The sequence below is a fragment of the Leucopleurus acutus genome (assembly GCF_964270905.1).
Source record: "Leucopleurus acutus genome assembly, chromosome: 8".
Lineage (NCBI taxonomy): Eukaryota > Metazoa > Chordata > Mammalia > Artiodactyla > Delphinidae > Leucopleurus > Leucopleurus acutus.
This window is the reverse complement of record NC_139151.1, coordinates 33,379,533-33,395,815: the sequence shown is the minus strand read 5'-3', so window position 1 is coordinate 33,395,815 and position 16,283 is coordinate 33,379,533. Positions and strand designations below refer to the sequence as shown.

At 36.9% G+C, this 16,283-nt stretch overlaps 1 protein-coding gene across 3 annotated transcripts in view; it reads left to right on the top strand.

The window, feature by feature from the left end:
* The window catches only part of ARHGAP42 (Rho GTPase activating protein 42), a 282,644-nt gene that overhangs the window by 231,263 nt on the left and 35,098 nt on the right, over nucleotides 1–16,283 (top strand). For all 3 annotated transcript variants that reach the window (XM_082845548.1, XM_082845547.1, XM_082845549.1), the window contains 2 exons: nucleotides 1,082–1,160; nucleotides 2,549–2,588. In XM_082845548.1, coding sequence (XP_082701674.1) covers nucleotides 1,082–1,160; nucleotides 2,549–2,588 — 119 coding nt within the window. The remainder of the gene's footprint in view (nucleotides 1–1,081; nucleotides 1,161–2,548; nucleotides 2,589–16,283) is intronic.

Sequence of the window (16,283 nt, the reverse complement as noted above, 5' to 3'; positions counted from 1 at the left end):
TTTTCTTTTTTTCGACACTATCTAGATATATCCATGGAGCACACTGTTAAACTCTGTGCTTTAGTTGTTTCATCTGTAAAACAAGGATAATCAGTACACACATCAAAGGGTTGTTGTGAGGAATAAATGAGATAATAAAGGAGACATACTTATAACACAGTGCTTGGCACATAATAAACAGCCAACAAGTATTGATTGTTGTTATTATTTGTGTTTTACACTGGCTTAAATTCTCCAAGATAAAATTACCTTGATCTTTATAATACATTTTCCCTTTTCCTATCAGTCTAATGAGCTGTTTTCCTGTTTACTTAGAGATATATGCCTTTATCACAGTTTTAACTCACTCCAGGCTTTAACCACACAATATTTAAATGAAATTTCCTTCTTCATGTACCTTTTCACAGAACCCTCTAGTTTTCTGTTTATCTTATGGACAGCCTCCACAATTAATTAGATTAATTTCACTTTTTTCTGAATTTTCTATTTTTCTCTCTCTTATATTGGTTTCCTTCCTCCCTTTGCTTGCTCGTTTCTTGAAGCACATCCTCAAGTAGCTATCTCAGAATGGGTGCATGGGAGAGAGTTGTTTTTATACATATTAATTGTCATATTGTGATCATTGTATATGTAAACACTTTGGTTTTAGTGTCTTCTTAATAATTGACTAGTTATAGTATAAGGCTTTCCATATTGCTATATACTCATTGTAATTATTTTTAGTGACTAGTTGTACCACGTTGGGTCATAATCTTAATCATTCTCATACTGTGGAATGTTTCGGTGCTTTTGAACTTCTGTGAATGTAGCTTTTCATCCTTTTTGGTCATTTCAGGGGAAATAGTATGAGCCTAAGCTCCTTCAGATAGTCTTATACCTAAAACACTTACTGATTTCATTTTTTAAATTCCTTCTTTCTTCTTCTCTTTCCTATCTTTTTTTCTCTCTTTTCATTTCTTTTTTCTCTTTCCTGCTTTTTCTTCAAATTTTACTTTTAAAGTTAGCTAAGAATTTAAAAAAATTAATAAATGTGTAAAGGCATAAAAGTAGTAAATTGAATATATAAAATATTTTTTAATAGGCATGGAATCATCACATTGCAAGCCTTTTCAGAAGCTAATCGGAAACTCTGGCTTGAAGCCATGGATGGGAAGGAACCGGTAGGGATGTGACATATTCTGTAATTTAGATTTTATTGTTCTAATAATTGCAAAGTACATCTGAAAAAAATTTTATATGTCTATAGTGTATTTGAAAATATTAAAATGCAAATCAGAGGAGTAGAGACTCTGTTTTCCTAGTGTTGCGTCACTGGCACATAACACCAACTTCTGAATTCATTTCCCCAGGGGACTTCCAGGACTAATTTAAAACCCTAAAATTACTTTTAAAAATTACTTATAATCATTAATTTGGCTACATTGATTAGATTATTTTATTTATTTAATAATTCTTGAGTGCCCACTCTGCAAGGCCTGTGCTAGGCTTTATGATCAGCATGATGAACAAGTTTCAGGGAAAGAGCTAATCCTGGTCCTAGACCATTGTTTAAAAGTCTCCTTTGCTAAAACTGTTTGTGGCTTGACATTTTCCCTCTATCCAGATCCCCATTTTTATAATAGTTATTTTGATGTTGACATAATTTACTTAAAATTATCACAGAGGCTTATATAAAAAAGGGAATAAATCATTGATGACTTTTGTGAAGAACACTGCAATAAATGGTTAGAGGGATGAGCACACAGAGCAAATAGGATGCACCAGCCTGTCCCTTGAAAACTATCTTTTAAATGGCAGAGAACCTGTGACCATTCTTCTGAAAAGTACCTATGCAACAACAGAGCTACACAAAGTGTGGTCCCCAGACTGAGTCCATCCTACAAATCGTTACCAGGCTACAATAAGATGAGTGCAGAGATTATGATTAAGCATCTGGAAAATTTTATAGCAATGAGAAGTCATTTTACATCTGTTGAATTTAATAATAAAAAATTTGGACTCTGCATCTATTCTTTATCATGTGTATTACCTTTAAATTTTATTGTAATTTACAAAAATGTCAGTCAGCGACAGATTAAAAATTAAAAACAAAGGAAATTGGTTCTTTACCACTAACAGTTGAGGAGCAAGCCCTGACCTAGAAGAAGTTTAGAAGACAGTGTGATAGCTCAACAAGTACAAGTTAGGATTGTACACACTGAGAAAAAAACACTAAGCAGATAATTTAAGGAAGGAACAATCAGGTGAAATCCATCATGAGATACTTCCTGAAGAAGGGAAATTATGCATCATGTTGGAGAATAGAATGAGATGCTTAGATCAGAGGGAAAGAGGTAAAACTTTGCCCAGGGCAGGACAGCCAGGGATGGAAAGGAGTGGGAGGCAAGATTGGAAGTCGGGCTGGGGAGATGGCATTGTGGACACAGTAGTTGTAAGACCTTGAAATCAAGACACTCCCTTTGTGTATCAGTGTACCAATATCACCCTGGTAATCTTCTGTGCTGGGTCATTAATTGAAAGTAACTGACTGGCTTCCTTTGTTTTTTAGATTTATACTCTGCCTGCGATTATTAGCAAGAAAGAAGAAAGTAAGTCATGCTAATAATTATTTCAAATGTTATCACATAGATTTTTTTTTTTAGTTGAAGTACCATAACATATTAGTTTCAGGTGTACAACGTAGTAATTTAATCTTTGTATACACTGTGAAGTGATTACTGCAATGTCTAGTACCATCTGTCACCATACGATTGTCCCCCTTCATCCATTTCAACCACCCTCCAACCCCCTTCCCTTCTGATAACCATGAATCTGTTCTCTATATCTGAGTTTGGTTTCATTTTCTTTGTTTGTTTTGTTTTGTATATTCCACATATAAGTAAAATCATATGGTATTTGTCTTTCTCTGACTTATTTCACTTAGCATAATGCCTTTGAGGTCCCTCCATGTTCTTGCAAATGGCAAAGTTTCCTTTTTTGCAGCTGAGTAGTTATCCACTGTGTATATATAGCATGTCTTCTTTATCCAGTCCTCCACCAATGGAAATTTAGGTTATATCCTTATCTTGGGTATTGTAAATAATGCTGCAATGAACATAGCAGTGTATATATCTTTTTGAATTAGTGTTTTCATTTTCTTTGGATAAATACCCAGAAGTAGAATAGCTGGATCATATGGTAGCTCTGTTCTTAAACTTCAAAGTACTTTTCTTCTATTTTCCATAGTGGCTACAGCAATATACTTTCCCACCAATAGTGTACAGAGTTTCTCTTCTCTCCATATCCTCTACAAAACTTGTTATTTCTTGTCTTTTTGATGATAGCCATTATAGCAGGTGGGAGGTGATATTTCACTGCGGTTTTGATTTGCATTTCTCTGATGATTAGTGGTGTTGAACATCTTTTCATATGCCTGTGGGCCGTCTGTATGTGTTTTGGAAAAAAATATCTACATAGATCCTCTGCCCATTTTTTAATCAAATTGTTTTTCGCTATTGAGTTGTTTGAATTCTTTATATATTTTGGATATTAACTCCTTATCATATATGATTTGCAAATATTTTCTCCCATTCAGTAGGTCACCACTATATATATATATATATATTTTTTTTTTTTTTGCTGTACACGGGCCTCTCACCGTTGTGGCCTCTCCCTCCGTGGAGCACAGGCTCCGGACGCACAGGCTCAGCGGCCATGGCTCACGGGCCCAGCCGCTCCGCGGCATATGGGATCCTCCCGGACCGGGGCACGAACCCGCGTCCCCTGCATCGGCAGGCGGACTCTCAACCACTGCGCCAGCAGGGAAGCCCTCACCACTATATTTTGCTGATGGTTTCCTTTGCTGTGCAGAAGCTTTTCTGTTTGATGTAGTCCCACTTGTTTATTTTTACTTTTGTTGCCTTTGCTTTTGGGGTCAAATTCAAAAATTCCATGCCAACACTGATATCAAGGAGCTTATTGCCTATGTTTTTTTCTAGAAGTTTTATGGATTCAGGACTATTTTAAGTTTTAATCCATTTTGAGTTGATTTTTGTGTGTGGAATAAGATAGTGGTCTAGATTCATTTCTTTGCATGTGTCTGCCCAGTTTTCCCAGCACCATTTATTGAAGAGACTGTCTTTTTCCCACTGTATATTCTTTACTCCTTTGTCATAAATTATTTATTCATATATATATGGGTTTATTTCTGGACCCTCTACTCTGTTCCATTGATTTATGCATCTGTTTTTATGCCAATACCATACTGTATTGATTACTATAACTTTATAGTTTAGTTTGAAATCAGGGAGTTTGATACCTTCACTTTTTTTTTTTTTTGACTTTTTTTTGGTTTGTTTTTCTCATTCTTTTGTCTATTCAGGGTCTTTCATGGTTCCATACAATTTTAGAATTATTAATTCTACTTCTGTAATAAATGATAGGGATTGCATTGAATCCGCAGATTGCCTTGGGTAGTACGGGCATTTTAATGATACTCATTTTTCCAATTCATAAGCATGGTATACCTTTCCATTTGTTTGTGTCATCTTAAATTTCTTTCATCAGTGTCTTAGAGTTTTCAATGTACATCTTTCACCTCCTTGGTTAAATTTATTACTGGATATTTTACTCTTTTTGATGCAGTTGTAAATGGGATTGTTTTCCTAGTTACCTTTTCTGATATTTTGTAATTAGTGTATAAAAATGCAACAGATTTCTGTATATTGATTTTGTATCCTGCAACTTTACTGAATTCATTTATTAGTTCTAAGAGGTTTTTTTGGTGGAGTCTATAGTTTGTTTTCTCTATACAGTATCATGCCATCTGCAAATAGTGACATTTTTTCTTCTTCCTTTCCAATTGGGATCCCTTTTATTTATTTATTTTTAGCCTAATTTCTGTGTCTAGGACTTCCAATATTATGTTGAATAAAAGTAGTGAGAGTTGACATCCTTCTATAGTTCCTAATCTTAAAGGAAAAGCTTTCATCTTTTCACTATTGAATATGATATTGCCTGTGGACTTGTCATATATGGCCTTTATTATGTCAATGTATGTTCCCTCTATACCCACTGTGTTGAGAGGTTTCATCATAATTGGTAGTTGAATTTTGTCAAATGCTTTCTCTGCATCTATGGAAATGATCATATGAGTTTTATTCTTCATTTTGTAAATGTGTGTATCATGTTTATTGATTTGTGGATGTTGAACTAGCCTTGCATCCTTGGAATAAGTCTCACTTGATCATGTTGTATGATTCTTTTTATATATTGTTGAATTCAGTTTGCTGACATTTTGTTGAAGATTTTTGCATCTATTTTCATCAGGGGTATTGGTTTTCCTTTTTGTGGTGCCCTTGTCTGATTTTGATATCAGGATAATGATGGCCACATAAAATGAGTTTGGAAATGTTCCCTCTTCTTCAATTTTTGTATGAGTTTGAGAAGGATAGGTATTTAATCTTTGGATGTTTGATAGACTCCATGGGTGACACTCTCTGATCCTGTACTTTTGTTTTTTGGGATTTTTTTGCAATCTCTTTACTAATAATCAGTCTATTCAGATATTTTATTTCTTTATAATTAAGTCTTAGAAGATGACATGTTTCTATATTCTAGGTTATCCAATTTGTTGGCATATAATTGTCCTTAGTAGTCTCTCATGATCCTTTGTATTTCTCTGGTATCGGTTGTAATTTCTCCTCTTTCATTTTCGACTTTACTTATTTGAGCCCTCTCTCTTTTATTCTTGGTTAGTCTAGCTAAAGATTTGTCCATTTTGTTTATCTTTTCAAAGAACTAGCTCTTGGTTTCATTGATTTTTTAAAAATATTTTTTTAGTCTCTGTTTTATTTATTTTCACACTGATCTTTATTATTTCCTTCCTTCTACTACCTTTGGACTTCATTCGTCTTTTTCTACTTACTTTAGGTTTAAAGTTAGATTGTTTGAGATTTGTCTTTTATCTTTAGGTAGGCCTGTATTGCTATAAACTTCCCTCTTACAACGGCTTTTGCTTTGTCCCATAGATATTGGAATGTTGTATTTCCATTTTCATTGTTCATATTATTTATTGATTTCCCCTCGGATTTCTTCATTGACCCATTGGTTGTTCAGTAGCATGTTATTTAATCTCCACCTATTTGTGATTTTTCCAGTTTTATTCTTGTAGGTCTAGTTTCGTACCATTGTGGTTGTAAAAGATGTTTTATATGATTTCAGTCTTCTTAAATTTATTGAGATTTGTTTTGTGGCATAAAATGTAATCTATCCTGGAGAATGTTCCATGTGCACTTGAGAAGAATGTGTATTCTGCTGCTTTTGGATGGTATGTTCTATATGTGTCTATTAAGTATATCTGGTCTAATATGCTGTTTAAGGCCAGTGTTTCCTTATTTTCTGTCTGGATGATCTGTCCATTAATGGAAGTAGGGTGTTAAAGTCCCCTACTATTATTGTATTGCTGTCAGGTTCTCCCCTTAGGTCTGGTAATATCTGCTTTCTATATTAAGGTACTCCTATGTTGTTTCATATATATTTTAAAATGTTATAACTTCTTGTTGGATTGACTCCTTTATCATTCTGTAATGCCCTTCTTTGTCTTTTATTACAGTCTTTGTTTTAAAGTCTGTTTTGTCTGATATAAGTATAGTTATACCAGTTTTTCTTTTGTTTTGTTTCCTTTTCTTTTTTCATCCCTTCACTTTCAGCCTGCTTGTGTCCTTAGATCTGAACTGAATCTTTTGTAGGCAACATATAATTGTGTCTTGTTCTTTAATCCATTCAGCCACTCTATGGCTTTTGATTGGAAATTTTGTCCATTTAAATTTAAAGTAGTTATTAACAAGTATGTACTTATTGCCATTTTGCAACTTGTTTTCTGGCTGTTTTTATAGTTCTTCTCTGTTCCTTTCTTTTCTTGCTCTCTTCCTTTGTGGTTTGATGACTTTCTTTCATGTTGTCTGTAGATTTCTTTCTCATTATCTTTAGTGTATCTACTATAAGTTTTTGGTTTGTGGTTTCCATGAGCTTCATATATAGAAAAACTACGTGTGTGTGTGTGTGTGTGTGTGTGTGTGTGTGTGTGTGTGTGTGTGTAGTACTCTGTTATAAGCTGATAGCAACTTAAGTTTGGACACATTCTAAAAACTGTACATTTTTACTTCTCCCACCCTCATTTTATGTTTTTGATGTTATATTTACATCTTGTTTTTGTATCCCTTAATTATTGTAGTTACAGTTAACTTTACTACTTTTGTCTTTTAACCTTTATACTAGCTTTACAAATGGTTAATCCACTAACTTTACTATATATTTGCCTTTACCCATGAGATTTTGACTTTTTTTATGTTTTCTTGTTACTATTTAATACACTTTTTTTTCATCTTGAAGAAGTCCCTTTAACATTTCTTGTAAGGCAGATTTAGTGTTGCTGATCTCCTTTAGCTTTTGCTTCTGTAGAAAACTCTTTATCTCTCCTTTGGTTCTGAATGATAACCTTGCCTGTAGAATATTTTTGGCTGAAAGTTTTTTCTTTTCAACACTTTGAATATATTGTGCCATTCCCTTCTGGACTTTAAATTTTTTGCTGAATGATCAGATGTTAATCTTATGGAGCTTCCTTTATATGCAACAAGTTGTTTTTCTCTTGCTTCTTTTATGATTCTCTCCTTGTCTTTAACTTTTGACATTTTAATTATAATGTGCTTGTTTTGGCTCTCTTTGGGTTCCTCTTATTTGGAATTCTCTGTGCTTCCTAGACTTCAGTGTCTGTTTCTTTCCCCCAGTTAGGGATGTTTTTAGCCATTATTTTGTCAAATAAATTTTCTTCCCTTTTTTCTATCTATTCTCCTTCTGGGGCCCCTACAATGAGACTGTTATTCCTCTTGATGTTGCACCATAGGTCTCTTAAGTAATTTTTTTTTTTTTTTCCCTCTGATCTGTTAGGATGAATTCCACTGTCCTGTCTTCCAGGTTGCTGATCCTTTCTGCTTCATCTAGTCTGCTATTGAAACCCTCTAGTGTATTTTTCTTTTCAGTTACAGTATTCTGCAGCTCCATGATTTATTTTTGGTACTTACTTTTATTTTCTGTCTCTTTGTGGAAGTTCTCATTGTGTTCATCTTTTCTTCCAAGAGGTCAGTGAGCATCTCTATGTCCATTACTTTAAACTCTTTAGCAGGTATATTACCTCCATTTCAGCAAGGTTTTTTTTCCTGGATTTTTATCTTTTCTTTTGTTTGGGACATATTCCTCTGTTTTCTCATTTTGCTTATCTCTCTGTGTTTGTTTCTACATATTAGGCAATACAGTTACCTCTCCCAGTCTTGTAGGAGTGACCCTGTGTAGGAGATGAACCTGATTTTTCAACCCTGCCCTAACTGTTTGTTGTCTCTGAAACATTTGTAATTATCTAAGCAGTTTAATTTTTTTCTTGATAAGTCCCAGAGGTTGTGCCAAGACCTATCAGTGCTCCAAAGGGAGGGATCTAATTCCACCCCTAGTTTCAGGCTATTTGGAATGAAGACCCTCAGGTAGAAGCTTTTAAAGAACACACATATATATAGTATTGTGTGACCATGGTTGTAACTCCCTACTGGCCTCAAGACCAGGTGATTTGGAGGTGTCCCCTTGGTGACCATTGCAAAAGACAGGGCTCCTCTCTGGGAGGTACAGGTGATCTGTCATGAGGCCAAGGGATAGTGCAAAGGTGGCATCCCCCAGTCTATATTCCCCCAGAGCTCCTCCATAGCTTCTAGATGTGTGGTAAACTTGAAGCCTTCCCCTCAGGCTTAAGCTCTGGGACAAGTAAATAGGGCTTTTTCACAGGAAGTCTGGGGGTGTGTTTCAGTATGCTGTCAGTGTCTTAGGGGTGGTTCCATACCATGAACTGTCTCAATTATTTCAGAGCCATAAGGCCCAGAAATGCAAGCCTCCCTGGACACCATAGCCAGGTGCTCAAGGGCTGTCTTGTACATGGAATGCATGTGCCTTCTGGCTTCAGTGGGCCACAGGAGAGCCTGGGGTGGGACTGCTGGCTGCAGTGGTACTGCACAAGCACATGATGGTCACAGTGAGGCTGATCTTGGGTGGCCTCAGCCTGCAGTGGCTTGAAGCAGAATTTCAGTTGCCCAACCAGAGATTGAAGTCAGGCCATGGCAGTGAGAGTGCTGAATCCTAGCCACTAGACCATGAGGGACAGTGGCCAGTGACAAAGCCCCTGGCCTTGAATTCCCACAAAGAAACAGAAAGTAGTGAAACAAGTAAAGTGTTTATTAGGAGGCAGAAAGGTACATGTGAATAGACTCAGGCAGACTCAGAGAGAGTCGCACCCTCTTGGTAGTTTGAATCACTTATATGGGGCATTTCTTCTGGCCAATCATCTTGTTTTGCCTGGCTCTGAATCTGTATTTGGTTTATCTCAAGGTCCTCCCATGTGTACGCACATATCTCTTAGCCAAGATGGATTCTAGCAAAGAGGGCTATGGGTAGGTTGACATCACTTACTATGGAGTGACACCCCCTCCCTTTTGAACTCCAGGGAGCCTTTCTGTGCGTGTATAGTCAGGAAGGTCTCCTTGACTTCAAGAATGAAGAATATGTGGTCTCTTTATTTCTTTCTTTCTTTTTTTTTTTTTTTTTTTGCAGTACGCGGGCCTCTCATTGTTGTGGCCTCTCCCGTTGCGGAGCACAGGCTCCGGACGCGCAGGCTCAGCGGCCATGGCTCACGGGCCCAGCCGCTCTGCGGCATGTGGGATCCTCCCGGACCGGGGCACGAACCCGTGTCCCCTGCACCGGCAGGCAGACTCTCAACCACTGTGCCACCAGGGATATTTCTTATTGGGGCAGGGCTCAGCTTCTCCTCCCTCCTGTTATTGTCTTCATCTTGGAGTATCTGTCCATAGAGGACAAACTCCAGCTACTCAGCCTGGGGCCCATCTATCTCCTCCCTCAAGGCCACAGGAACACATGGGGGCAGTGTGAGATAACAGGCTGCAGCAGAACTACAGGGACACGTGAGGGTGGGGTAAGACCCCCTGGCTTCAGGGGGACCAGAGGAGAGCATGGAGGCAAGTCAAGTCCTTTAACTCTAGCAATGTGGAGTGAGAGCACAAAAATGGTGCTCACCAGCACCTCTGTCCCAGGAGAAAGTCCCAAAGACCTCTGTAGACCCTTTAATCTTAGCTAATGTATCTCCTTCATGTATGGTCTAGGAGCTTTTCAAACTTGGTTTTGCACTGGGTCCTGAGGTGAATGAGTCTGCACGTGAGCCCTTTAAGAGCAAACTTTTCTGTCCCCACATCCTTTTGTTGGTTTTCAAAGCCAAAAGTTTTGGGCACTCATCTCTCCAGTGCAGGTTGTAAGTGTTGGGGTACCTGATGTGGGGCACGAACCCCTAGCTTCTCAGGGAGAAGTTCCATATTTGTGAGATCCCTTGTGCTTGTGGGTTGCTGTGCCAGAGGTGAGGTTTTCGGTGAGACTGTGCTTCTGACTCTCCTACCCATCTTGATGTGGTCCTTTTATCCTTTGTTGTGGAGGTGCTGTTTAGCTAGTTTTCAGGTCTTTGTCAGATCCATATGTAGTTGTAGATTTGGTGTGTCCATGGGAGGAGGTGAATCCAGGATCTTCCTATGCTGGCATCTTAAACCAACCCCCATCATGTAGTTATTTTTATCACAGAGGTATTATGTGATATTAAAAGTTAACTCTGGAAAAATCATAGTAGTGCACCTTTGTTCTGATGGTACTCAGAAAATTTGAAATTTTCATTCAGAGTTTCTCATGTTAAAACCACTAACTACTGGGCTTTATAGTAACCAAAATTATTTTATTTATTTGGCATTTATTACTTATAAGTATGTACCCTGCTTTATCCCAGAAAGAGATTTGAGGCAATTGATATTTTGTTTGATTTTCTTTTTAATGGCAATAGAGGGTTTCTTTATCTTATTTTCTCTGCTCCAATTTACAAAACTGAAGATATGAACACTGCTAATTTTAGAGGATTGTGCCCAAGATTGTGAAGTGTAAGGACATTGTCATAACACATGGGATACGTAGGAAAACATGTTGTGGCTGTATTATTACTGAATTTGTGTCAAACCATTCTGAATGAACACATTTTATGTATTTTCCATCATATTCTGAATCCTTTTTAGTCATCTGCCACCTTTAATCCTTGGTTAGTTTAGGGTATCTTCATATGTAATTTACACATACAAATTATTTGACATTTAAAATCAAATTTTATATGTTTCTAAGGTTATGTGTATATCTTTTAAAGCACTTTCAAATTTTATTTAACTCAATTGACTTTCATGATGTCTAAATTTATTTTTAAAACAGCCTTAATAAGCCTGACTTTTGGATTGTTATTAAAATACAAGTTAGAATGGAGTAACAATAAAAACTGGGAAAGCACTCATTTGAAAGTAATAAATATTGAGTGTATTCAAAAGCCTATCATTTTATCTGGATGAAATGCTTCCTAGTGATTAATTTCAGAAATTATCAAGAGAAAATGCATAATTTAAAATACCTTTAATGTTAAAGAGTTAAAATAATATTTCCAGTTTTTATTCTTGTGTTCATTTCTTTTTTGCCAGTCAGAGTGATTAGTATAAAATCTTTCATTGCCCACTTATATCTAATCAGGGAAACATTAACCAACCGACAAGAGGTTTGTAAGTACTGAATGTTCATTCTAAACAATTACCTAAAAAGTAATCTGTTGTGTAATTTGCATTTGAGTAGAGTTTGCAATGTGTTTTCTAACATTGGTTTCATTGTTCATATCCAGTATAAAGATAGTCCTTTCGAATTCAAATGAACCTACTCAAAGACAAATCCTTCCTGAAAAACAAATGAATATATATATAAGATATTGAATAGAGCTTTTGAATGGGGACGTGGTCAAGTCAATCAGAATATATTTGATACTTAATGCACCTTGGAACTAGTTTTTATCATAACTAGGTAATTTGAGTGAGAAAGTTATCAAATGTACTTATGCTGTGATGGAGGGAGTTTGGGCTTCTTGTAGTAAAGACTCACTCTTCTGGAAATCAGCTTTCCTGTAGTCTTAGGCACCTGAAACATCACTATGCCACCATGTGTAATTATAAATTGATATGTGTTTCAGAGAAATAGGTGTCTGAGAGTCCATGTGTTTGTATGATTTATCACATTCTGGCTCTTGATATGATGTATCAGTTTTCTACCCAGTTCCCTGAACAGGAGGTGACAGATTCCATCTCTTCTCCATAGTTCTCCATGCAGGCCTTTCCTGAGATGTGTGCTCAGCACATATTTGCTCTTATTCTTATTCAGTGCCACTAGGCTTTTATTGCCCAGGGGGAGATTTTGATCATGAAAAGAATCTTTAAATTACCTTTGCTCTATTAATAGGTAGTACTTGAAGTTATAAATCTTAAACCTATTTTTGAGTTTTATTTTTATTATTTTGTCTTAAGCCATAATTTTTCTTTAATCCTATTTTTAATCAACATACAGCTCTTATTTATAAATGTACTAATTTTAAAAGTAAGTCATTTTCACTTCTTTATTTTTCCACAAATTTGATAAAATTCTCCCACTTATACATTTAATTAATCAAGCCTCTACAGACACGTCAAATTATAAATACAAAACTAGTAAATTTCATTCTCTCAAACTCAACACCCTAATGAGACAAATTTGTGATTCTGGCAGAATATAATCTTCCTAAACACCAGGCATCTTTTGTAGTCTCGTAAATTTGCTTATAAATGCAGAAAATAATACCTTTTTAAGTATTCTAAACGTTCTAAAAAGTTACATGTGAAATTGTGTAGCCATTTCAGAAGGTCTTGCTACATTGGTATAAAGCCAAGTTATCCAAAATTACACTTGTTTTGAGTTGTTTTTAAACATTCTTGGAGATTCATATTTGCTTACCTGAACAGAATCAGTACTCTGTTTTAAAAGTCAAGACTATGGCATATGCCGCCAATAAAAGAAACTCTGAGTAGTAGAGGCACAGGATTGATTGCACCTTCTACAACTAAGCTCCCCCTTGCTGTGGGGTGGACTTTTTGGTATTGCCAATTTGCGTGAGGGAGGCTTTCTAAACATTTTCAATCCAACATGCAATGAAGTGCCTTTCCAAGTCCTCAGAATTTAATCTTTTTTTTTTTTTTTTTTTGCGGTATGCGGGCCTCTCACTGTTGTGGCCTCTCGCATTGTTGAGCACAGGGTCCAGACGCGCAGGCTCAGTGGCCATGGCTCATGGGCCTAGCCGCTCCGCGGCATGTGGGATCTTCCCGGACCGGGGCACGAACCCGTGTGCCCTGCATCGGCAGGCAGACTCTCAACCACTGTGCCACCAGGGGAGCCCAGAATTTAATCTTTTTGCATATAATTTTGAACAAGCTACTATATCAAGGCCTAAAATTTATTAATGGACTTTTGAATCTCTTCCTCAGGCTGTAATTTTACCCCTTTGTCTTTTATCATGTCTTATCAGCCACTATTTTTCCAGTGATTTAATGACTCCTAGGACATATCTTTATGCTAAACAGTATTCCAGATTCAAGCACTTGATCCTATTAAGAGTAACATCATGTTTTCTTCCTAGTAATAGGTCCAGAATTTTATTTGTTTCAGTTCAAAATTATATGCCAGTGATTGTGAAGTTCTCAAAACTCTTTCTCTGATCTTGAATAAATCATGCGAGTTCATCATGTTATGAGTTCAGCATCTTGTGTCTTCTTTATGTTTGCCCCTTCCATCATTTTTCTACACATCATTTTGTTTTCTGAGATCTATGTCCCTTTTTGACACTTGACTCTCCCCCAAGGTGGCGTTATGTCAATTTTAGTCTGTAACTTCTCTCACAGTTGGTATTTGAAACCAGTACCAGCCTTGATCCATTTGCCATCTTGAGAAGTGCTTCTTTATAGCCTTGGTAATTCAGATGGATTCCACTTATCTTAAATTATTCCTGTTATCCTTTGGAAACTCAGTTTTGCTGGGCATGTGTGTTTTTGAACTGTGGAAGATAACAGTCAAGCTTAGGATGGTAAAATCTAAAACTCAGATAAAAAAAAAACTGTTTTGAATGTCAGCAATTGGGACGAGTCTGTGCCTTCACTGAAAACCCTAAAAGCAACAGACAGATGAAGAACCATCTAGTGTCCTAAAATAGGGCCATATTGTGAAAATACAGAGAACATATGCTGTTCAATGGAGAGTGAAGCTATGCCGTGACTGTAATGGGACTCTTTACAAGCCTAACCTGAAAAAGTCTCCCTACTTTGTGGTTACTCTTAATTTACCATTTTCAGAATCTAGATGCTGTAAATGAGACTAGCATAATTTAGTAGAGAAGGAGGATTTGACTCGTCTTTACGAAAAAAGCATCAAGTTAAAAAGCTAGAGCGTTGGTCAGTTACAGGATATTAAATCCACAGATACTTTTCTGGTTGTAAAATATACCACAGTATCCTTTTCTTGAAATTATAAGACTTTGGGAATGGATTTATTTTGAGAGTACTTACTACGCAGATTATCACTCAATTAAGATTAGAACTAAAAAAAAAAAAAAAAAAAAAGATTAGAACTAAACTGTTCCTCAAGCCGTGCCGTTGAAAATATAATTCCGCCATTTGAGCTCATTTTTCAAAGAAGCAAATTATCTGTCTTGAGACACCTTTTCTGTCGTGAGACTTTCATCATGGGACTAGTTGTTAACAGGGACAGAGGCAGTTGCCTTTTTTTCCTAGGCTTGCTTTCTCTGGCATTGTCTCTTGGTGCCCTGAGCCTTGTCCCCACTCATACATACATTTGATTTGGTGGCTTTTCAGCTGGTCCCTCTACCCTCTACCCTTGGAGAAATTGGGAATTGCGAAAGGAAAGGTTTCTAGTTCTCATTCTCTCATGCAATTCTGTTCAACGATACTCCATTTTGGAACTACTTTATTCCAATCTTTGTGAATAAGAAAAAGGAAGTTCTTTCAAGTGATGTTTCTGCTATTAAAAGTCACTACTCATCTGTGTAGTGGTAAAGTCTCCTAACATTCAGTTCTCATGTACAAAATCAAAGGGATTGGACTAGAAGATAATTTTATAATTTCCCAACAACTCCAAATTTCTACCACTCTGTGTTTCAGTGGCTTTTCCCATGTGTACCCAGGGAATGTATTCTCCCCAGCAACAAACAGAAAAAGTGAACTCAATCTTATCCTTGGCAAGCGCCATCTGTCACAAATGTTTTGGCACTTCCTACTGCTATTTAGATAGCTCAGCTCTTCTCCCCAAGGCCACTGAGCAAATACAGTTCTGTTTCCATCGCTGAGACCCAGGAAGAGGGTCAGAGCTCAAGTCTTCTTCATGGGCAGAGCAGAAAGAGAAAATAGTTTGGGCCGGGGCTGTGGAGAGTTAACTGCTACCTTTAGGGAAAAGAGAAAATATCCTGTGGGAACCACAAACGCCATTAAATGCATTCATCTTCTTTTCCTGTTTCTTTCAAGCCACATATAGTATGATATTAGTTGTCTGTGATATGGGCCTTTTAATCTGAAATGGCAGACTAGAAATGTGAATTGGAAATTAAAGACAAGTGCTGCTTTGTTTTGTCAACCCTGAGAATGTATTGTAAGGCCAAGTAGATTACATCTGTAAGGACATGCTGGGTTTTTAATTACTAGGAAATTGAAGGTACAAGGACTTTTGCTTTGTTAGCTGCATGGAAAACAATTCTTTCTTTTTTTTCCTCCTCATGGCTTTTTGAATTCTGTTGAGATTAATAGCTTTTGTGCTGCTAAACTGCCTTATGGAAACTTTACTTGAGTTTCAATAAAAACTTCAGCCCTGAATAGTTGCTGGAGGGAAATAGAAATGTTTCTATTTAACTTTTGATTGAATAAATTAAGTTCTTTAGTTAGCCAATCTTCTTCTTCACCCCCAAAGGCTAGGTATCATTAATATTGTAAGATGTCAATTCCTGAGAATTTGTGGTAGTTGTATTTTAAATACCCCTCCTGGTCCTCTCTACAGAGAGATACTGGGCTGAGGTAAAAGCCCTGGAGAGGAGTTGAAAAAAACAACTCCTGTTAGCTGATAAGCTCTATCCCTTGTAGAAGCCAGAGATGGTACTTGAGCAAGCCAGCTACAAACCAATAACTAGCCAGCTATGGATCAGTAAGCACGTGTTGTCTGCCTGCTCTGGGCCAGGCACTGAGCCCTGATTCAGTAGTTCGTACTTCAGACAGATGCATATGCTCCCCTCTCTACCGTTGCAGCAGGAGTATTTGCCCTCCACTAAA